Source organism: Lates calcarifer, linkage group LG17 (genome assembly GCF_001640805.2).
Source record: "Lates calcarifer isolate ASB-BC8 linkage group LG17, TLL_Latcal_v3, whole genome shotgun sequence".
Lineage (NCBI taxonomy): Eukaryota > Metazoa > Chordata > Actinopteri > Centropomidae > Lates > Lates calcarifer.
In genome coordinates this window covers 20,285,980-20,310,274 of record NC_066849.1, presented here as the reverse complement: position 1 = coordinate 20,310,274, position 24,295 = coordinate 20,285,980, and the positions used below count along the sequence as shown (strand labels likewise).

The 24,295-nt window shown below is 40.0% G+C and overlaps 1 protein-coding gene across 3 annotated transcripts in view; it reads right to left on the bottom strand.

The window, feature by feature from the left end:
* Nucleotides 1–24,295, bottom strand: part of pde4ba (phosphodiesterase 4B, cAMP-specific a) — a 174,715-nt gene that overhangs the window by 88,774 nt on the left and 61,646 nt on the right. The window contains exon 1 of one of the 3 annotated variants that reach the window (XM_051077165.1): nt 5,470–5,489. The exons of the other annotated variants lie outside the window; for them this stretch is intronic. Coding sequence (XP_050933122.1) covers nt 5,470–5,474 — 5 coding nt within the window. The 5' untranslated portion in view covers nt 5,475–5,489. Of the gene's footprint in view, nt 1–5,469; nt 5,490–24,295 lie in introns of those variants that run through there. 3 annotated transcript variants of the gene reach the window in all.

The window sequence follows — 24,295 nt, the reverse complement described above, 5'->3', positions numbered from 1 at the left end:
CACACGCACACACTATTAGAGCCAGGGGACAACTCATTTTGAAACAAAGACAGGCGATGACAGAAAATATTACTCAGCCTGAATACACTACAACCATACAGTATGCACAAAAAACACACACACACACAAACACACTCACACATACATTGACTTAAAGCACCCCTCGGCTGGGAAATTCTTCAAACACACTTACATGAGAGAGGGGGAAAAAAACAGACAAAAGCACTGAGGTGAGAGACGTTTCCGTGGCAACTGTATTCATAAGCCCAACTCCACCAATGAGCTGTGACCTTATAGTAAGCCCAAGGATTCATAATACACCTGAGGCGATGACTTGACAACAATTTACCCACATGTCTTGCTTTAAGGCTTTGACAGCTTTATAGTAATAATTTCCTATTACTACAGCTGACTAAAGACATTTAAAAAATCTCTTCATGTATTTAATTAAATTTAATTGGGATATGTACATATAAACTGTGTCTGTACTATAATTTGTCTTTACTGTTTTAGTCTCACAAATGTAAAAAGCTAGTCTACTGTAATGTCATTATCAGTATGAGTCTCTCAACGCCTTCATGAGCTCATTGAAACCACACAAAAGTGTTGAATCTCCTTCTTACTAAGGTGAAGGAAGAATCTCACAACCAGCTGATTTCTCCCAGGACCAAAAGTCCCCTGTGACCACTTAGGACTCTATAATGATTCAAATGCTCATACATCCAGTCAGTCTCAGTTCAAGAATATTCAGAGACCTGCACCATCCTGATGCCTAAATGGCCTGCAACATATAAGAAAGCTGCAGTGTGTGGTATATATCAGATATCCTATATGACAAAATACAATATCATGCAAAACACTGTAGGGAAGGCTGGAGTAAATGATCCGCAGTGCATTGTGTAAGTTGGTTTGAGGACACACAAAGCAGCTGGATTACTTGATAATTTAAATTAAGCCATATTTTGGGAATAGTGTGTTGGCTGGCCATGAGAAAGTGGAAGTGGAGAGGATTTAGTCTGATAGAAGGCAAACCAGGCAGAGTGTTGTGATGAGGGATTAGATGGTAGAGAGCTGTGGAAATGATGAACGGCATGAATGACTAATTGGCTGGATGGTGAACAAAGCAGGCAAGAACTGAAAAACAACAAGGCAAACACAATGAGTGAACAAGAAACGTCCAAATATGATCACTATTCCTCTGCTTTTGTTAGGGACTGGCTCTCTCTAACCTGATGTGACTCAATTGAAATTTGTTGTATGCATGAATGGAGTCAGTTATGATGCAGTTATGTTTATAGTTGTTATTTCAGTCTATTTTATTTTGTCTTTATTGTATTCTCTATAGTAATGCTTTACTTAAAATGTCCTACAGTTGCCAATATTTGGAGCTGATACAATGCCATAAATTCTTAGGAAGATCCCTGAAAAGAATGTGATCTGGTAATAATTATGAGATAATTGTTAGTGTAGTCTTAGAGTCAAGGTACAGCAAGACAGCTGAACATGCAAAAAGTTAAAAATCTGGTCATAAGGAAGAGAAAGTCAACAAATTTAGAGCACAAATCAACACACAAAACCCAACAAACTACACTCAAATAACTGTCTCCATGATACTGTCTCCACCTTTCCTCTAGGCAGCTTGTTTACAGCTACTCTGTATTTCATAAAGAAATTCTCTCACTATTCACTATTAGATGGTAGTATTTTTTGAATGAACATTTTTGGTTTAAGAAAAAAACCAAAAGCTCCAGCACCTTTTACTGCATAATCTTCAATGTACCATTTAGTCCAGAGATGATTCACATTTTCATTTCTATCTTTATAAATAGTGTATTAGAAATGAGAGGGAAAATTAATGAGTAGTGAGTGCATTTAGATACCAGCACTACATATTAATGTGGAAATTAGCTGCTTTCCCAGTTAAGGTATTATTTATGATATGAGACTCCCTACGTATTACTGCTGCCAGGTCAAATACTGAGATAAAAAATGGAAGAAAAAAAAAAGCTGCTGCTCAGCTTGCTGCCATCACCACTTCTGTGGCTGCCAATGCATGTCACGGCTCACCACCACCCCAGCATCGACCTGTGGGCTCTGTTTCTTCATGCTTCCCCACAGGGGGCCACATTGATCTCACTCTGCTCTCGCTTTCGCTGGCTTTAAATTACGCTTGGCAGGGAGCGACACGAAACCTTTAGCCTCAACACCAAACAAAATCTATACTCCTCCTAAATTAAAATGTTCATAGTCAATATAGAAAATGGCTGATCGCAATATACTGAATGTGCAAAATATTAAGAAAATATATTACTATATATGGGTGTCTGTCGCTTACTGATTTTTTTTGAGGACATGTAGATAAATACACTGCTTTGCTTTATGTCTAATAATTAATACAGAAATATTTTGTAAATTATCTGAGAAACTGTCTCCTATAGTTCGAAACTAGAAGTACCATGAAGCGTTGATGCATTATGTCTTTGACATACAGACCAGACATAAAGCGCACACTCATGAACAACACAAAGGCTTCCACTGACACATCACCACAACTCACATCACAATGTACAATGTAATTATCACTGGGGCTCCATGTTAATCTATGCTTCTCTCACCTCACATATACCATCTCTGCATGTCTGTGTCTGTGTGTGTGTGTGTGTGTGTGTGTGCAGGTCTGTGGTGCATTCGTGTGTCCGTCCATCTGTGTCTATGTGTGTCTGTGCACACGTAAGCATGTGCGCTCTCATAAAGTGTGCACATATATCAGTGTGTGACTGCGTGACGCACATAGTTACTCGCAAACATTGCTGCCTGGTTGCCATGGTCGACGGTTTCAACAAAGCCAAGCTTCAAATAGCTTCCTGTATCTCCTTCCCCATCTCTGTCTCCCCTTTTTTTTTCTTCGAGTCATCCCTTTTTTCTCACCCTTATTTTCTCGTTGTTGCTTTTCCTCCTTTTACTGTGTTAGAAACAGCTTTTTTTCATTTTTATTGGCCTGATCTCAGTTCTATTTTCCTTTTGCCTTTCTTTTGTCAGCCTTCCATTTTTGCCCTTCAGAACAATGTTGTTTATCCCCAGTTTCCCCCCTGTTCTGAACCCTCGGTTTTTCATAAATCATCATGCCGAGCTATTATCTCCTTTTCTATCATTATCTCCATCTCTAGTATCAGTGTGAGAATTATGTGCAGCTCCACTCCTTACCTGTGTCTATCTTTGTCTCTGAAGTGAGCAGTGTATCATGTGATGGCTTCCAACCAGTGCTCTTAGCCTATTTTTGTCTTGTCTGAGTTTGTATCCCACGAATAACAACAACTAAATGGGCCACTTGGGATTTTGCCTCTTCCGAGACGTTGTTTGTTCTGTTTGAATTGAGGGAAGAAACAGCACTTAGTGCCACTACATCATGGCATGTACACTTCAAATTAAATTCTCGGTCATTTTCACATCATCCTCTGGACTCACCTGTCTGTCTTTAATTGATTTCTATCTTTCATGGCTCTCTATCCAAATCCATCCATCCATCTATCCATTGATTTCATGCACCAGCTTATCCTGTGCAAAGCGGGGGGTGGGGGGGGCTCAATCCCATCATGCACTAGGAAAGAGGCAGGCAGATTGCTGTCTTTTACAGGGCTAACGCACAAACAACACATTCACACTCACATTCACATCTGCAGGCAATCTGGAGGTTTGACAATCAGCTGGAGCCTCCTCTCCAGCACCATTCTATAAGCTTTCCCATGGTGAATGAGCAGTGTGATATCCTCATAATTGGTGCACACCCTCTGGTCCTCCTTTCAAAATTGGTAACCACTGGGATGTAGGACCTGCACTGCACCTCACCACCTCCTTGTGTCAACTGTTTTCAATTGGGTGATTCAGATCAAACCAATTATATACTCACTATTTGGCCCAACAGCTCAGGCACTTTTAGCTTTGTTTCATTAGCAAAGAGGAAATATAGAGAGCACAAACCTTTCACCCTCTGTCTTTTATTTTAATATAGCAGTATGTATTTAAATAATCAGCACCTCTGGGCTGTTATCCACCCACTGTATGTTGCCTTGTTGCTGAGCTCTTGGACTATAAATGGGCAAGGCCTCAGGAGAATGTAACAGTCAGATTCAGGAGTTCCTCCTTCTGTTGCCTTACTGACTCTATTCAAGGTCAGCAGTTTCCCAGTATCAGCTGACAACAGCCTCGACAACATCCTAATTCTCCATCCTGAATCCTTCTCCATGGCCTCTCCAAACTCCTTCTGCACCCGATGAGTCATGAGTCACCTGGGCTCCTTCCACCTTCTTGGATTCTGGGGTTGCCACCACAGCAGGCACCAACCATCTTGTAGCCATAACTCTAGACAGCAACATCCTCAGTGTAGGCTTTCAACATGACCTACTCAGATTTTCATGTCCCACACCTCCCACAGGATGCAGGGAAGAGATGTGAAGATCTCGTATATGCTTCCTTTAGGCAGATTTTCCCTTTCACCCTCAATGAAGGTTGGGCTATGGTGGCTCTCTCTAAGATCATCCTCCACCACCAGATCCATCTCACCACAAGAAAGGGACTCCAGGTGCTCCAATACGAGGTCCACTAACTAAATTACCTTATGTTTAAACACTGTTCTTTACATATGGCCCATGACATGCACAAAAATCAAATACCACTCTGGTTCTGATAAGGCAGGTCATTCCTCCAATCACTCCACCTCAGAGGGCAGTTAAGTGCTCCAGCATAACTATGGATTTCCTTGGTGGTGTCCTTTCTATGGCCCAATCCCATGACAGCAAGAAGGCAAGATACATGAAAGTTCACAGTGAAACCATTTACATCATTATGCACATCTCAACAAAGAGCTAGTTTGTGCAAAATGATTTCATCTAAACAAGAAAGCTTCATAGTGGCACACCATTTGTGCACACCATAGTGCAGTTGTGTTTATACAGAAGACTAGAAGCATACATTATCCTACAAGAGTCTAGGCCAGAGGATACAATTAGAAGCAGTGGGCTATGGCCAAGCACCGAGCCAGAGTCCCCTGTAGGTGCCAGGTTATCCTGTGTCATGGACCAGTGACATCACTGGTGACACCAATGTAAAGGGACCTATGTGTGTTTGTGAGTACTTCCTGTGTGCAAGGGGGCTCTTCTTTCTACGTGACCATTGAGTTGCTTTGTCCCACAGAGCTTTAATGGTATGAGGGTAAACTCACATTCTCAACCCCAGCACACACACACACACACACACACACACACAAACACACACACTGTATTGTCAGCAACCTGAGTCTAGGAATCAAATTCCAGCCTCTCTTCTACACACATACAAACACTCATGTACCTAGTCACTCTATCACACACACAGGGGCCTCTATCTCACAATAGGACTGAGAAGCATTGACAGAGACCCATATAATTTATATGACACCAGCACCACATGGGAGCAGACTTGAAGGAAACTTACGTCATACTGGTTTACAAATGGCGAAGAAAGCCCGGTCTTTTAGCAGCATCAGCACACAGGAGAACAGGCCTCTTTTCTCTTCTTTCACCCCTCCTCTGCTCTGCTCATCCTCCACCTCTCCATTTCTCATACTTGTCCTGCACTCTCCTCCACTCCTCTGATGGCTTCTCTCTATCACTCAATCATCTACTCTGTCCTCTCACCTTACCCTCCAGGATTTCTCCTGCTGTATTATTTAATAGGGAAGAGTGCTTGTTGTTTGTGCAACTTTTCAATGACTGGACAATAAAGTGAGGCGGAGCAAATGTGCAACTGAAGGCACAGTTTGGCAGCTGTCAAACTGACCTCTGGCCAGTACTGATTGAGAAACCTTCAACAAATGATTAAGCAAGGCATTTAACTGTGCCGTCTGTCTTATTGAAAATTACTGGCATCACTCCTGAACCATTGGCTCTGATCATGGTTTGCTCACAGCATAGCACAACGCAGGTGTCCCAACCATATGGCAATTCAGCATTCACACCTAGTCATCCTGAAGACAAGGGGAGTCTGGGAGAGAAGATGAGCCCAGAGGTCCCAGAGCAACTCTATGTAGGCGTTAGAGGCTTGTTTCAATCCTTAGCTCCTGCCTTTAAGTCTGTACATGTTGCAACAGCATCCATACAGCTCTCTGAGACTCTGAGAAAACACAGCCTGCATCAAAGTCTTAAGCCCTACATGGCGAGGAATCAGTGGCTTGAAGGGATTGGGGGGGGGGTGTACAAAGGAAAATGAAAAGAATGGAAAGGAGAGACAAAAGAGAATGAATGCAGGGGGATGAAATTAGATAGTAAGCAAATAAAAAAGGAAAGGAAGCAAGGGGAGGTTCAGACAAGCAGAGAGAGTAAAAGGATCCGGAACAGACTGAAAGGCATGTGGGAGATCAAAAAGAGGTGGAGAAAAAGCCCATACACCATCTTCCTTAAGCTCATCCAGCTGAGTCGCCCACTGCAGAGCGACCGCAAAGGCGAGCCACCTCTGGTCTGCCCTGCATTCATTTTCGCAGCACAGCCTCTGATGAATTATCAAACACACCCAGTCACAGTCACCACAGCAGCTGTGAGGCTGGCACTGACACCGCTGCTTAACAAGCCAAAATTGATACAGTTGCAGGCACATGCTAATGCGACATACTGCATCAGCATGTCGCAGAGCTGAGCAGGGCAGATTTCTAAGTTCTATCCTAAGGTTTGTACACAAACTTTGAAGGGTTTTTATTTTGGAAATGTTTCATTTTAGCGTATCAGCTGTTGATGATGAACATTAATAGTTAGCCTAACTATCTTCTGTACAAGCATGTAAAGGCTTTCAGGATCATTCAAGATAAATATATATCTAATGGTGCTCTTTTGATTTTCTGATTCATACTAAAATAGTGTTTCAAATACTGGCTCTGTGGGTGTGATGAAACAATTTCAAAGGACATGGACTGTAGTAGAAGATTAAAAGATCCCAATCACTCATAATCTACTTATAATGCACAATGTCCACATGGTAAGAGATACAAAGCTTTGAGGCACGACAGACACAAATAACTTCTGACTTCCTCTCTTCATTTGATGCCATGGGCTCTAATGAATTATCCGACACACACAGCCACACTTGGTGACTGTGCACTACCTACGGGAGCATTTAGTTTAGCACAAAAACAGCTGCATAACGAGGCTGAATTTATGCACTTGTCCCTTAAAATCCATAGTGCAGTGGGGTAGGTAGTGTAATTCCCAGACATGTTTTTGTGCCATGATGCAGCAGAATCCATCAAACAAAAAGCAATTTCAATGACTGTGACTGTGCAAGAGCTCCATTCTCTGTGGCCTCTGAGCTTTAATGAGCCACAGAGATAAAGTAGCGCTAGATTAACGACCCAAACAGCTAAACTCCTGCCATGGGACTCGTGGGGTGTAAGACAATCAGCACTCCTGATTAATAACCACATAAACTCCAGTGGCACTACCTACTATGCCTAAACACTACAAATCAAGCCCTCTTCATGCTTGGTTTGTTCCACTTAAGCAGAGGGAAGAGGCTCAACCACAAAAGAAAATTACACAAGTGCTTTAAAGGCAGATCAGCAGGGACCAAGAACAAGTTTTGTCACTCTAGAACATTTTTCATATCTCTTGTTAAAACTGCTTCCAGTGCAGCTGTTAAGGCTAAAACTGGAGAGAGGTTTAGATTAGATTAGTTGTATGTAATGTATCCAACTGGCACCGGCAGTCCTTCACTCCCTCACCCACCTCTCACCATCACCTGTGTCCATGACATCAGGAGGTAAAAGGGAAAAAGGACCACAGATTGAAAATGGCCTCATTGCTTCATCTGTTGCGGGGGCGTTTGATTTGATTATCTGAATGCAGACCTCTGAAAGGCTGGTTTTTATGAGGCCAAAAAGGCAAGGTCCACCACAACTCCAATGGATTTAACGGCAACAAATGTAATAACAGCCATAATATCAGGCTGTGGATGGCCTGGTTGGGAAAAGCTGGAGTAAATCAGCGCTATTAGCCTGTTGGAAAACATCACCAGGCTAAAATAAAACTAAGTAAATGACCATGTCAATTTTATGTTGTGAATTCTACGGTATATTATAGTAAAGAACAGAAATGACAAAAACAGTAGAACTGGATGAGAGTAGAGGAATATTATAACAGAAAAGTGCATAAAACAGTACACTGCTAAACCTGATACTATACTTGTGTGTACAAAATAAGTTTGTTTTTTGCTTCCCAAGTCCTATTTTAATGGGTTTTGTCATCATTCCTCTCAGTAATAAGGATTTCATACAGTAAGCAGAGCAAAGGCATTTGTAAACAGCAAAGTCCTATCACAATGTCACTCAGATTACTGCAGAACAGCCTTATCCTTACTGCAGTGAAGGAGTCAGGTTATGCTTGAAAAGTGACAGTAATGGTTGTGTAACAAATGAAAAGAGAGAGCTGGAGCTTTCTTTGGCAACTCCCCATAGCTGACCAGCCACTGCATGATGTAGAAATGATATCTGATCATAGGTTTCGATAAGTTAAAGAAACTGTCAAATGCAAGTGAGGCAAACTACATAACAAGATGCCAAAAATATGAACATGAAACTCAAGTAGTAGTAAGCTAAAATTATCACCATATAAATGTGTGCCAAACTGTAAAAAGGAAACATTTTAAAACCACATCAAATCAAGTCAGATCAATATTAAGACATTTAAAGGCAGCATGGATTCATTTAGAAGTATATATTTATAGGCAGCATATCATGACAGCCATGTCTTCATATGACATGTCTGTCATATCCAGAATACATCACATGATTCACTGCTGCTGCAGGTGGTTGGCAGGCGTCCCAGTGCTCATATAAATCAGACACGACAGAAACTTGGTCTTGAAATGTTCCATGCTGGTGATGGAGCATAAGGAATATGGGCAACAGCACAGACGGCCTCACTGTCTGCCATCTTCACTGCTTACCAGATCTTGTTATATTTTTGTCACCTTTTTTTTTTTTTTTGGAGCAGAAATTCTTCTGCATTAACATAGACTGAAAAACACAAGCCAGAGGCAAATGCATATACTACTGTCTGCTGCCCCGGCGAATGCAGCGCCCAGCCTGTCTGAGTGGTTTGTGATGACACATGAAGTCAGACGGACAGAGGCAGATAACTCCTCTGGGACATATTTAGGTGATGAAAATGACAACAGTAAACAAGTCTGTAATTAAAAGCTCATCTCTTTTTGTCTCCCTGGTGGCAGGAAGTGGATTGTTTTCTCCATAAGTCAGGATGATTTACCATAAGAGCTTCAGAACCACTAACATTTCCAGCTATTCATAGCAGACGAGAGGAAGTCTTTGTTTTTTATTACATCACCTGATGTACTAAATTTGGCTCTTGTGCCTCAGATTGATTCTTCTGAGGTTTTAAGTTGCTGATTACCATTTGTCTTCTTTTGACACTAAGCGGTCTACAAGGCAGCACAAGTTAAGTTTGAACTTCGGGAGAAAGTGAGTTAGAGTTGAAGCCTTTTTACTGTGGCTTAAATAACTTTGTGACTAATCTAACTGCTGCTGTGATTGGCATCATCATCATCATCCTCCTCATCCTCACTAGCACAACCCTCTTCAGTGACTTCAAATAATGGTCATTATTAACCATCATTAGACAATTAAGGCTGTTCAAAGTCACTGGCATTTATCATCTGCATCCTCTCCAGTTCCATCACCCTCGACAGTCGCTGCATGTTGATGAGCAAGAGGTGTGAGAGGAGTCAGTGAGATGAACATGTTCGTGGGAACCAGTATGTGTCCGTGTGTGTGTGTGTGTGTGTGTGTGTGTGTGTGTGCGCTACTGTGTTCCAGAGGGGTCTGTTGTTTTTGTTCGACACTCTCCGCCTGGACTCCTCACAAGGAGGGCTGCAAGGACGTTGGCAGATGGCGAGTGTTGGCTGGGGCTCGGTCCCCAGTGGCGTACACCGGCTGCCAGTAGGCAGAGCAGCACGCGGCCACGGGGAAGCTTTTTAGGCCACACACATTTGACACAAGGCACTGGCAGACAGGTCAACCTTAAACACGCTGCAGGGGCACTTACAAACACATGCAAGCACACACCGATTACTACACATGTAGACATTGGCAGGCCAGATTGTGAGGTGGCCAAGACGTGCAGTGTTATAATTCATTTTGGGCCTGGTGTGACTTTTCTAGGCCAGTAGTTGTAAAACTGGAGTCTGGGATCCCCCAGGGGTGAATGGAGGGAAAGGGATGCTTCAACAAAATGAGGAATACTCTACAAACTTTGAGTTAATTCATTAGAAACTATCTCAAGTAAAGAAAGAACTGTATGTGAATTGTGGGATATTTCCTCACCACTAACTCACAAGCCAAAAGCTAATCTCCCCATGAGGGTCAAAATGTCATTAAGTGGGACATCCTGTCGTAATACAGGATTGTTTAGAATTCTGCAGAATGATTGTGTTTGTTCATGGCTCAAGTGGAACAGAATGAGAGTAAAAAACAACAGATATATTGGGAAATATCTCCAACAAGGCATATTGGTAATATAATTTCTATAATATGTATCCCAAAAAAAAAAAAAAAAAACGTTCATTATGCTGAATGGCCACTTTCACAGGCTGTCATATCATATGATAAGCTTTGATTATTATCAGTGATGACTGTGTAAGTTGTGTTGTAATGTTGTAGCTGAAAAAGCTAAGCTCATTTGAACTACTTTATATATTGTTTGGTAATTTAATCTATAACAGTGTATTATATTTCAGAAATTGATCATATGTTTTATGTAATCAATCAACACCCTGGCATAGTGGAGTAAACAAGAAGTAGTGAACAACTAGTAGAATCATGGTGGTCAAAATGTACTTATATAAAGAACTTGAGGAAATATATGTACTTTTAATCCTTGCCTTTTCTTATGTAATATTTTCACAAATTATGCAGGTACAAATGAGCAAATGATAAATAGTTCACTGAAATTTGTTTGAGATTTGACTTAAAATGGCTGATAATGATGTCCAGTCAATCATTTTGTTGCTTTGGAAACAGTAACCAGGGCCCTTTTGTTTGGACTCGAGGAACAAGGGCAAAACAACCAAGAGCCAATCCAATTTCCTCTGATGATCAAAGAGTCACAAGATTGCTATTGAAGGGAGGCAGGAAATTATGTTTGTGTGTGTGTGTGTGTGTGTGTGTGTGTGTGAGTATGCAGCTTTGTCAAGAGAATTAATAACTTTGTAGGACGTGGGTCTGTGTTTGGATTATGTCCAATTAATTTTCAATTAGCCTCCTGGATTTGTATCAGCAAGTTTGTCAGTTCATTTTCTTCTTGATTGACAGTGCAGCTGACCGGCATGTTTGTTGTTAATTCAGGTTGTTAATGCTTATTCACTTTCTTTGGAGTGACATCATATTTCCACACACGAACGACAAACATCCTATATCACTGAGTAAAGAAATAAAATCTAAAAAACTGTACGACAAATATAGTAACAAAGGCTGGTAAGTTCCTCCAAAGTGCACACATTGAATCAATAAAACTAAAAACTTGTCTTTCAACTGGGTAGTTTCACACAAAGTGATTTATAAAGCACTAACTGATGCAGGAAACTGAGAGAAGTGATTCAGATGATTGATTTTTTCCACCCTGAGAGAAAATACTGTAGAGCAGTTAAGTGTTTGTTGTACAAAGAGAGGTTCTGAACTGCACTATGGAGATTTGTTGGGAATTTGGTTGAGATTTTTTTGGATTTGTTGCTCAAACTCTTAAAGTATCTTCACTTCAATTTGCAACGATTCCTCTTTAGAGAGGAGCTACAGAATGGAGTAACAGAGAAATATTGCACGTCTTACCAAACTACATGCTGCTTTAGTTAATATTTACTCTGCAGATTCAAATTATTAAGACAAAATATAATTGATAAATCATGTATCGTTATCATTATAGAAGGTTAGCTTAGTAGTTAAAATTAAGTCCACCTTTATCAGCTTCAACATTAAAGTGACAAAACATTAATGCTTCAGTAATTATAATCCAATAATGTAATATGGTACTTTTACTTAAGCATATGAATACATCTTCAACCACTGACAGTCACACAATAACACTAACTAACCATGTTCTGCTAAGTTAAATTATTGTTTCTGTCAATGGAGTCTGGTGGTGATACATGTTGATGTTTTTGGTTTACAAAATCTTACTCTTTAGTAAAAAAAAAAAAAAAAAAGCTCTGTCTCTGTAGGAATCCCATCCATAATGTTGTAAGGCAGTTATAATAACAATCTGAGCCTGTCAGTGGCAATTGTCCCAATCAACCATTTACACCCAAAAAAATGGATTCAGAAATACTAGAGTTATTCTTTAACTCTGAATGTATGACTTTGAGTATTTTTATACTGTTTTATAGCTACTTTTATGTTATTTTCAGCAGAAAGTAAATGACAGTTCAGTTTCCACTTTATGGTTATTATAATTTTGACCAGGTAAACACACAGGCCAAAACAAACACCAGGGATAGAGCAGTTTCTTAGTAAGAATTTATATTATATATATTAATTTCAGTTCAATTTTAAGACTCTTGCTTTGGTTCTTGTTCAGGGAAGTGTAACGCAACATGAACTGGAAGCTGGGGGACACTCTACCTGACAACCTGTTATCATGACACATCACCTGCTAACCCCCATCCATCTCAGCCCCATCACCCCACATACACATATTCACACTAAAACCCACGGTTCCTGCTCATTTTGTTACCATGGAGACTGAGCAGTAGCGGTCTCCGTGGACAGAATTTAAAAAAAAAAAAAAAAAAAAAAAGTCCCACCCTTGGCATTTCAGCATCGCACAGGCTCACACACACACACATACACACACACACACACACACACACACACACACACACACACACACACACACACACACACACACACACATCTGCATCTGTTGCCCGGACGAACACAAAAAAACACACACACACGATGATTGTCATCTTTCACATGCACATAGACAGACACACAATGATGCTGTTCAGTGATTATTCCCCTCAGGGGCCAGAAGGTCACAAGGATGCCCGTGAACAGAGCTGGAACTATTGGCGTCCTCACCTTCACCCTGACACTGCCAGACTCCTTGGTGATCACACGTCACCGCCTGGCCACTTACATGTCACCTGTCACACTGAGAGACAGGAAGGAGTGATGGAGAGAGGGGGAGGATGTGGTTGTATTTGTGCCAGAGGGAGAGAAGAAAAAGATCCCTTTGCAAGATATTTTATCATATGTTCAGAAATCTATGTTTCTGTTACAAAACAACAACCCCCTGACTCCATTTTATGTCATTATGCTCCACCCCAAGCCCCAGGGGTACACACATTGACAGAGCAGTTAGTGTTTGAACGGTCTATAAGGCCTTGTGTGTCGCAACCAAGCCTCCATACATTACCACTCAGGACCAGCCATGTCTGATTTTACGCCTCATTACTCCTTCACTCACACATACACAGTATATGTATACAATGTGTACTTAAATATACCAATGAATGCATACAGGCAAAGAGGTAAATGTGGTCAGGGAACATTACACATATTACACAGGCTTGTAAAGATTGGGAATGCATTGATTCGCCTTTTCCAGTTGCTAAAATCCAGAGAAGTGGCTGATACAGACCAGCAACCTGATACTGGAGCTATCTTGTTTTTTTCATGTAAAAACTATATACCTGTTTGTATAGAACTGATATAAAATGAGGCTGTGCATCACTTCTGCAAGTGGAGATGTCCATTCATTAATATCAGGGTATTTTGGGGTTTGTGCAAAGTTTACAAAACAGGGTTATGACTATTTCACCAACCTGTGTGATGACTGAATCTACAACGATGACGTATCTCACTAGAGCAAATGGAGAGCCGAAAAATTATTCAAGTAATTAGTTGAATGACAGAAAATTAATCACAATTCTGGTCGCAAGTCACAACAAGTCTGATATGCAATTAACTCTCTTTTTGTTTGGTGTAAAAATGCAAAATATTAATTGGTTGTCATTTTCCAAGTGAGTTTCCTAGTTTTCATGTCTCTTTGAGTATGCTAACTTTTTGAAAAGACATTTTTCATTATTTCCTGACATTTTGTAGACCAATCCAGAAAATAACCTATGAGCAAATTGATAATGAATAACTGTTATTGCAGCAAATTAATGCAAGTTCACATATAAAAAATTAAGCTGATGTTTGTAATGAGTCATTACATTAGACTGAATTCTTAAATGTGTCAAAATGTGTTAAATTTGAGCTCTATCCCAGTCATAGCTGATAAATCATATTGAAATAGCCAGCCTAGCCATACTGGTTCACATTGAAAGTAATAAAGGAAGAGATTTTTAATGTGGTCGACAGATCAGTGTTGGGGCAGTTACCCATCCAGTGTATCAGACTGGTGCTTCAATGGTAAAGAAATATGTAAAAGTAAACATGCAGACACACAAACATGTGAAAACACAGGGCTAGCCTTCAAATTAAAGTAGCACAGTGTGTTTATCATCCAGAGAATTATTCATCTGTATCATTAGAGGAAAGAATCTGATTGACATGTGGAATGAAGCGTATAATCCCTGTTATTTATGCTTATGTTCACACAGCGGCTAAATTGTGCAACATTTTGCAAACACTCTGAAACCTATAATCTTGTAATTTGAACTCATACAAACACAAACACACCTACCTGAATATATTATACAAACAGTGATACAAGTAATTACAGAAAATATGGACATGCACACAGGATATCTCTCAAATAGTTTGTCACATGGCAAATACACACGAACCCTTAATCCTATCAAACCGTACCATGGCATCAAGAAGGTGTGTGCATGTCTATGTGTTTATACCCTGTGGCAGTACACACACACACAATAACGCACCCCCATGACTTTACATCAACTAGATCCTAGCGACTTCCTGCGTCACTGCTGACAAGGGATGCAAATTCACTTGACATTACGCAAAAATACATGCAGAGAGAGAGAGAGGTAGTGCGTGACTGGGAGGGTCCTTGTGGACTTCTCTCTACAGTATATTTGAAACTCGACCAAAAAACCCCAAAAAAACTGGGGCAGACAGACACGGAAAGGAGGGGAAGAAGGGCGGCTGTCATAGATGAATAGCTGTACTGTGCATTCAATGCAGATTTATACAGTCAATATGATAGTAGCAGGCAACTGTCACATTCATTATGTAAACAGGACGCTGGCCTTTTAGCAACAGCTGGCAGATGTGCTCTCTGCATGTATTAAGCTTATACAATCATGCATATATGTAATTTGTTTATATAAAGAGCTGTGCACACTTGGGTTTAATGACAAAAAAATCTCAATCAATTTGAAAAATGAACATAACATGAACTTCAGATTGGATCTTTAACTGTGTAAAAACCAATAGGGCTAATTTACAATTTAGAGAAGAAGCGCATAACAACATCAGCCAACTAAATTGTCAGACAACATAATGTATTTATGAATGCTGTACTGTTTATAGTTTGTTTTGGGGATAAAAGACATTTTCTACTTGACTTTCTTGAGAGGATGAAGGAAGAGACAGAAGAGAAGTTGAACAGAAAATGAAGAGAAATTGAATTTATCTTATTATGGAAGCCAGTGAGGACAGGATAGATTAGCTTTCTGAATGCACCTTCAGGCCACAACCCCAGTCTCCAAAGAATTTATTTAAATGATACTAAATTGCTTCCCGAATTATCATTACTATTATTATTAACACTCCTTGTTTAAGGTTAGGAAAAGACTCTGGTTTCAGTTAAAAGGAAAATAAACCCCCCAGTGTCTTAAGTTAGTATTTCTGTTGTGAACCAGTTCACAATCTTTTCCCTGAAAAATGAAGAGAAAAATAATCTCATCTTTAAATGGAAAGCATTTCTTTTAAGTGTGCGGTGAGTTCAAATGGTCTTTAAAAGTCCCCTGCTGCCATGCTGACAACAATAAAGAGGTTGGTGTAAAAGCTTAATTTAAGCACTACATTAAAGGCAAAACAAAAAACAGAAAGACACAAATTATAAGGTGTGGGGTAAGACCAGCAATTATGAGAAACATCTTGAAACTCTACAATACTGGTAGACACAATGTTAGAAATTTGAAGGGAATTGTGTTTATGAGCTTCTATCTCTGTCAGACCTGAGTTACACAGAGCTTGTCTGCTTGTCTATTTGTTTTTCCTGAAGCTATCACAGTTTATTAAACGTTGCTTCAACTTGCATCTAAGTCCGTGCTGAAAATCCAAGAAAGGAAAATCCCATCACCATCACCGTCATACCTACCAGGAAGGGATTATACACTTCATTTCACACATGTCAATCTGGCTCCTTCCTGTAATGATCCAGATTAATAATACTCTACTGCACATGCACACTATACAATCTGAATGCCAAGGCTAGCAGTGGGTCCTCTGCAGCAGGTCTGGGAGAAAGAAAAAAAGTGTTTTTATCCTGTGCTTTCTTAGTTAGCCATTCCAGCCTGTTATCATCACTCTGCTTGCTTTCCAGATGCTTCCAGCTTGCTGCCAGGGCACTGCCACCCTGCAGTCATTAACTGTGTCTATAGAGCAGCAGACATTAAATGACTCTGCAGTGTCCTACACAAAACCTTGCATGTCCTCTCTGTTTAACTTACAGGTTTGTTTCTATAAACAGGTTTAATTTGTTTGACCCAATGTCCTTTTGATCTGTTTATCCATATATTTACTTTATTAAATTTCCCACAAGCTGACATGGTGTCATACTGTTTACGCAGAAAATGATTTATGGTCTCAGAGATAAAAACTGGATTGTTGATAAGCAGCATTATAGTGCAACAAAAAAGAGGTTTTTTAGTGGTCCAAGAGAATTTAAATAACAAAAGAAAAAGTCAAGGAGAAGAGACTATTAGGTTAAAAGAGACAAGGATGGAGAATATGATCAGAGTTCAAGTACAAACTCCTCACTAGTGACATCAAACGCAATTAGTAATTTGCAAGGCAAATCATGACTAAGCAAGTTGATTCCTGCCATTAAATGCTCGAATAATGAATGTAGGCCTTGTTACAAAAAAACATTGATTTTTAAATGAAAGTGCTGAAGTTGGTGTTTAAATGCTGAGATTCAGGGTCAGTACAAGAGTCTGTTAAAGACATGGAGCATACATACAACATACAGTATATAAAGTAGTGACAGACCAATTTGGCACCAATACAATAATTATTAGGTATTTAAATGAATGCCTAGTTTCTCTTATTTTTGACACATGCACTGTTTTTCTTGGTTCAAATTTATGATCAGATATATTAGTAGGATTAAATAATTTGATTTTGGATGGTTTGTGCACAGTCATACTACATTACACCAACTCACTGTAGACATTAAGGAACTGTAAACCATCTCTGATATAGAGTAGAATACACATACCTGTGAAATGTGAAAATAATATATATCAGCCTGCAATTACCCATGAGCCAGTAATCAGTCAGCTTCTAATGTAAACAGAGGGCAGCAGTGAAAGTTGTAGTAAAAATAGGTAGAAGCTATTTAATGACACCTACATCAGAACCAATGCTGTAGTTTTCACGACTGAAAAAGATGAAAAGTCACAGTGGCTGTAACAAGAGAGATGCAACAGTGCTGCATCTACAATATCCTGCAGAATTATCTCAATAATTCCTGTTGGAGCTGCAGCAAGTGCTATAAACCGCAGGGTTTGATGGTGTCGTAGCGGATCGGATGACTCAGGCGCATACTGTGTACCCGCCAACCAATCTGGCATGCAACCTTTGTCACATGTCATCACGCCTCTCTCCCATCTTTCCTGTCTGTCTCTTCTGTCAACCACCAAACACAGAGAAAAACAAGTGCAAAGAAGCTTCAAGAGAGGGAGAGTAGCAGCGATATCACAAACAAATTTCCTCATCTATTACAATTACAATTATTGAGATGAATTTATCTTTGGGGCATAACACACACTGTGAGATAGAAGAGCACCAGGAAAGCAGTGGAGGAACAGGAAATACATAAGCCACCGCCACCCTGTCCCTCCTGGCCACAGTCAATTCTATATCCCTCTATTGATTTCAATTAAGATAACTGTTATTAGGCAGCATGTGCGACATGAAGTCGATGAACAGGTCGAGCAAATGTAGTGCGCTGATGGATTGGAGTGAAAAGCGGTCTAGTGAAGGGAGCCCATTGTTGCTGAGAGGGCTGGAGGTGGAAATGGAAGGAAATAGAGTGAGAAAGAGGGAGATTACATGAAATATCCTCTTAGCTCCACCGCAAAGTAGCAGCAGGTAATGTGTTTGAGAGTGGCAATCAGTTTCCTAAACTCTCCTGCAGACTGAGTATAAGTGTAAGAGCCAAGTGGAAAAAGAGACAAGAGTTTTTTTTACCCTTAAATCCCCTCACTTAATCTCTCCATAGCCTCTTGTCCAAAAAGGAAAATTAGGGAGAGAGAAATTTGTTTGTTTTTCACATCCCTGATGTCAGGTGAAACTCTAACGTCAAGAATGTTTAACATCGCACATAAAATGAAGAATTCCAACTACATAGGTTCAGAAATGTATTAACTTAAAAACTCTAATAAACAACTGTTAGGATTTAAGTTTTTACATATGGGTTTTTCTCCCTGTACATGATGTGTGTTTGTGCCAGCAATTAGAAATATCTTTCTGAGGACATGTGAATAATGGATGCATCATGCATCAGAGAAGAAAAAAAAATGTTTGCTTTGAATTAGTCATGACTAGAATGCAGACTGCACTCCGCTGCCTGTGACACATGAACAGCAGAGGAATAAGAAGGGAGTCAACAGTGAGAAAATACCGGGGTGAGACGAAAAGGGAGCAATGTGCATAACAAGAACAGACAGGAGCGGAGGAGGAGTGTCGTGAAGGATGAGCAGAAAAGGAGAGGAGAAGAAGATAGAAAGGATTTAATTATCCCAGTCAGTTGTGGCAGAGTAAACACTCGGGGCACTTGCCAAAATGGTCTGGATCAGTGTCTGAGAGGACAAACAGACACGGGTGTAATCACATAAGGATACACACACACGCACAAAGTGACACGTAAATAGCAGCTTGTTAAAACATTTTCAGACTTGTTGCAAAGTGTTTAACAAACAAACAATTAAACTTCACTGTCAGTGCCAATACGTTAAAAGGCAAGAATATGAGACAGGGAATTAAAAACATGGGAGGGAATGGACTGATGTTTTGGGAAATATGCTTTTTCACTTTATCTTGAAAAAGTTTATCCCACTTATCTTGTTTTTGTTTTGTTTTTGTTTTTTTGTGGACAGGAAGCGAGGAGAGAGAAAGATGGAGAATGACATGCAACAAAAGTCCCTTGCTGGACACAAACTCGAGTTTTATGGTCAGAACCTTAACCCAAAGACTGACAGTCTTGTTTGTTTAATCTGTGCAAAGAAATTACAGGGGGTTATGTATGGGGCTATTTCTTGTCTTGGTGGAGTGATTTCCTGAAACCTAAACAAATACATACTGTATATATTAATGGATTAAATAGTGAGCTTAACAGGTGCTGATTGGACTGTGTTACCTACAAATAGAGTCAAGCTAACTTTTTCCAGGAGTTCCCAGTCTTCATGCTGAGCTAAGCTAACTGACTGTTAGCTGTCCCTTCATACTGAACATACAGAGTGATATCAATTCCTTTTACTGGTTCTCAGCAAGAAAATGTGGAACTATTCCTTTAAGACACATTTTGCTTACTAGGTTTTTACTAGTCTGAAACTCACATAAATTAGTGAAAACGTTATGTCAAACAGTATAGTCTCAACCATTGTTGGTCTTTAGCCGAAACATTAGAAAAGCAAAGAGGACTTTTGGCAAGGATCTCCACACAGGCTGCACGAGGTTAAGCTGAGAGTTGTAGCTATAAGCCAGATCCAGTAAAATTTACAGAAGCCAACATGTTTTGGTGTAATCCTGTGCTGTCCATGTATTTATTCATCACTACTGCTGTCAGAGCCCAGCTTGGTGAGTGAGATGTAAGAGGAGGACGTTACAAGAGTCAGAGCAGAATATTAATAAACCTGACAGCTTTTGACATTATCGTCTTTGAATTACGGGTACACACACACCCACACATTGAGCAGGACATGCTACAACTTCTTTTTTTTTTTTTAGGAGCCAACAAGTTCAGCTGGGAAACTTCAGAACAGTCTGAGGCTCTGATGAAAAATGAAGGGATGTTAGATGACGAGAAAAAAAAAGAAAAATGACTTTGCTGTACTTTGTGAAACAAAAACATGACATATACCACCTTCAACTCTCCTGCTCTCCCTAATCTATTGATCTGTTGTTTTGCCACTTTGTCGCCAACCTTGAGGCAACACTGAGTGACAGATTTAGGAGGATTTTGAAGCCTCTCCATGGTGTTTGACAGAAGAATACACAATATAAACAACACAAAGCTTGTGCATTGTGTATTTTGTCTTCACTGTAAAATGAGTTTACATACACACACAAGGTTAAAGATGAAGGCTTGGTGTTATTCTGTTAGCATTTTGTTTGTTGAACTTCTTGAACTTTTCAGGAGCTCAGGCTGCTTTGTGTCTCATTTTTAAAGGATGAAAACATTTTTCTTTTACATGGTGTTCACTTAGACATTTCAGTGGTTTCATGAGGCCGTACAAATGGATGCTGTTGGTCTCCAAAACTATATTCCTTGTTTCTAAACTGTGGTTTATCGCTGGTCGCTGTGGAGCTGTGACTGATAGGACTACAACAAGTCTTTTCATCTACTTGTTGACCATGAGGGACTGATTTAAAATGTCTTACACTATCTGAAACTGGAGACCATTAGACCACCCGAGAAAAAAAGGTTTTAAGAAAGAAGCTTAAAAGTCAATGACATGGAGACTAAACATTATTTGCTCCCCATGGATTTCATCTGGGTGTTTGCAAGACACACGTTAATGCGTTTCCTGTGTGTGTGTATGTGACTGTGTTTGCATTCATTTCTATTGTATCACTGCTCTGTAGTCTGATCAGTGGTTCAGGGCTCCTCTGTGGTTCTGTACGACTGACCTTCAAATGCCAGGGCTCATTGGCTCAGAGCTCGGTGCCTCCTGGAATAATCTGAAAGGTTACATATGAGTGTGGAAACAAAGAGTGGGAGGACTCCTGGAAGACACGCAGTCAGTAAGTTAATGGGGACCCTAACAAGGCAAGAAGACAGAGATACAGAGGGAAATACATAAACAGTTGCACAGAGAAGAGAAGAGCACGGAGTCACGCAAAAGGTCTTCAAAAGAACTGTCGCTTTTGAAATTTAGACAAACATTTAGAAGCAACTGTCTGCACTCATGGTAACTTTGTGGTAACTGGGTTCTCGTGCACACTAAAATCCTACAGCAAATATAGCTGCTGGAGGAAACACATTAGCTAAAACTGGACATGAGCCTAATTCAGAGGTTGCCTCTTTCCAAAGACTGAGCTTACACAGATGTGGCCTTTGGAGGGCTGATGACTTGTGGGCTCTTCCCCATATGAGATCTGCTATAGTCCTTACAGAGACCAGAACTAATGCTAGGTATATTTGGGTAGCCCTTATGAACCTGTGGAGTATAAATGGCCAACAGAGTGCCATGTCCGTCCTGTTCCATGATGCTGCAGTTTGAACTATGATATTTCACATCAAGTTTATGTATGTATATATAAGGTATGGATATATAAGGATATGTCCACAAAGTCAGGCAACAGAAGACAAAGTAGGGAGGAGGAGGAAAAGTAAGAGACATGAATAAATTAGAAAAGAAAGATACAGAGAACAAATTGCAAAGAAAAGTTGTTGGATTTTCTAGGCCACAAACTCTGAAATATTATTCCAGCCAGCCATTTGTCATGCCAATTAAAACCGTGGTGGTGTGTGTGTGAGTGTAACTTGCTGCTCCACTGGAATGTGTTCCTCATTAACTTTGCTATGAAGTTCCAAATATATTTTCCTAATCTATATATTTTCCTCCCTACCATCAATCTGTGCACACGTTTGGTGTGTGTGTGTTTGTCTCTGTGTACAGTAATCCTCTATACGAGTGTGTTTATCTGCATGTATGACCTGTGTGTATTTCCCCCGTGCCGCCAGGAATGTTTTCCTATATATGAAGTCTCTCCCACATGCCACTGAGTTATGATGTTTCCATCAACTACAGGACTACAGGAGACAGAAAGGCCCCTTCCTGCTGGCTGTACAGAGTTGGCCCCAGCAAGTCCACTCTGACCACAGATCTAGTCAAAGAGATATCTGGCCAGTTGGTTGATAGTTCATTACAGTTTTGTGTTGTAATCCAGTGTATGTGGCACAATTGTTCTGTGTTGATTCAGCCATATGTCTTTAAATTGAAGTGCCTAGACTATAAACTACAGGCAGGGTGTGATGCTCTGCATGTTGTGACACATTCCTCCCATAACCATCATTACATCTTTCTGGGACCTGTGCCACAGTAGCCCTTCTGTTAGTTGGGACCAGATGGGACAGCCTTTGTTGCCCTCGCCCATCGCTGATGCACCAGTTTGTTGTTCGTCCCTCCTCTGACCACTGTCTGTAGGTACTTGCCACCGTTGACTCCACAAGCCCTGTGGTTTTGGAGGTGCTCCAACCCATTCACCTGGCTGTATTGATTTGGCCCTTGTCAAAGTAGCTCAGGTCTTTACACCTGCTCATTTCTCTGGCATCCAACACGTTGACTACAAGAACTGACCGTTCCCCTACTGTCTGATATATCCCAGATTTTTCATTTTGCAGGTAAATGCAAGTCTAGTGCTCAGTCTTGTTTAAGCTGTGTCTTGGTATCTATGCACTTGATTTAATTTAACAAGACCATGGATGACTGTGATTAACAAAACAATTTGGAGCCAATGCATTAAGCGAGTGTTGAGAAATTTCTCTATAAACTTCTGACCTGCTTGTGGAACTAGACAAAGAATAAGGGAATTATCAAAGCCACCACAATTTATTCAGAGGGGAACATGAATATGTGTACCATATCTACTCACAAACCATCCAGTAGTTGTTAAGATATTTAACTCAGAAGCACAAATATCAATCTCCCAGTGGTACTTCAGAGTCATTACGTTTCATTTTACAGGGATTATTAATGTCTATCCATCTAATAGGTGGTTCAGATATTTCAGCCTGGACCAAAGTAGTAGTCCAACCAACCACCACCCAACATTATTATCCCTTGAACCACGCCACTAAAAACACTGATTAATGCAGCTTTATGAGCGTTAGTAGAAATAAATAACAACACACACACTAACTGGTTCTAATGATGAGTCAACTAGTTCTGATGGTGGTGAATAAAAAAAGGCCTGGAGAGAACACAGTATTCATCTTTGTGTTTCCCTTGGTTGTAATTACGATGAACCAGATCTGTGAATGTGTGATTTACTGCCATGCATCATACTGTTATTATTAGTAACTCAAATAATATCCATGCAGCCTGCCAGATTTCTTTTTGTAGCCTAGAAACATGGTGGCTGAATGAAAAATTCACCTACACTGTATCAGTGTGGAAATCTGAATGGAATCATTATCAATGAAGTCATACACAGAGCTATTGCTATGATAATGTCATGTATATTGCATAGTAAAAGTATGAAATTGTTACTTGGAAATTTTGCTATTATTGTGATTAGGAAGAACCTCTGAGAGAAATGGCCATAAAAGGGTGGTGGGATGTTTGTGGACTGTGAAATGACTGATGTAAATAGAATCAATGTTTCTGTCAAATACTGTTTTTGTCACTAAAACCTAAAATAACAATCCTCTGACAAACACATGGGTAATTTCCATCAGACTTTTGGTTACTGTGCTGCTGGAAAACTTATCTGACCAGGGATGGAAATACAAAAATTATCCAGGTGTTTGCCATTTATTGTTTGCTCTGCTACAGTGCATCACATTAGGTGATAACAGGCAATTAATAGGAATAAAAAGGATAAGGAATGAGAATTCATAGACAAAAAATCTGAAATATGATATAAAAATTAAGTTATGTTCCCATTTTTCCATAGAGGATATTGCTCATTTTGTTGTTCTTTGCTCACTAGTTTCTAGTTTCTTACTAGGTGGAGAAAAAATCGGGTCAATGGTACAAATACCCATTTTAGCCACTCACATTATGAGTGTAGGGCACCAGGGTCATTAAAGAAGTCAAACCAGTATATGAAAAGGCTCCTCACAGTTTGCATGTGTATAAATCAATGTGACACTAACTAAACAAGCACTGCTGG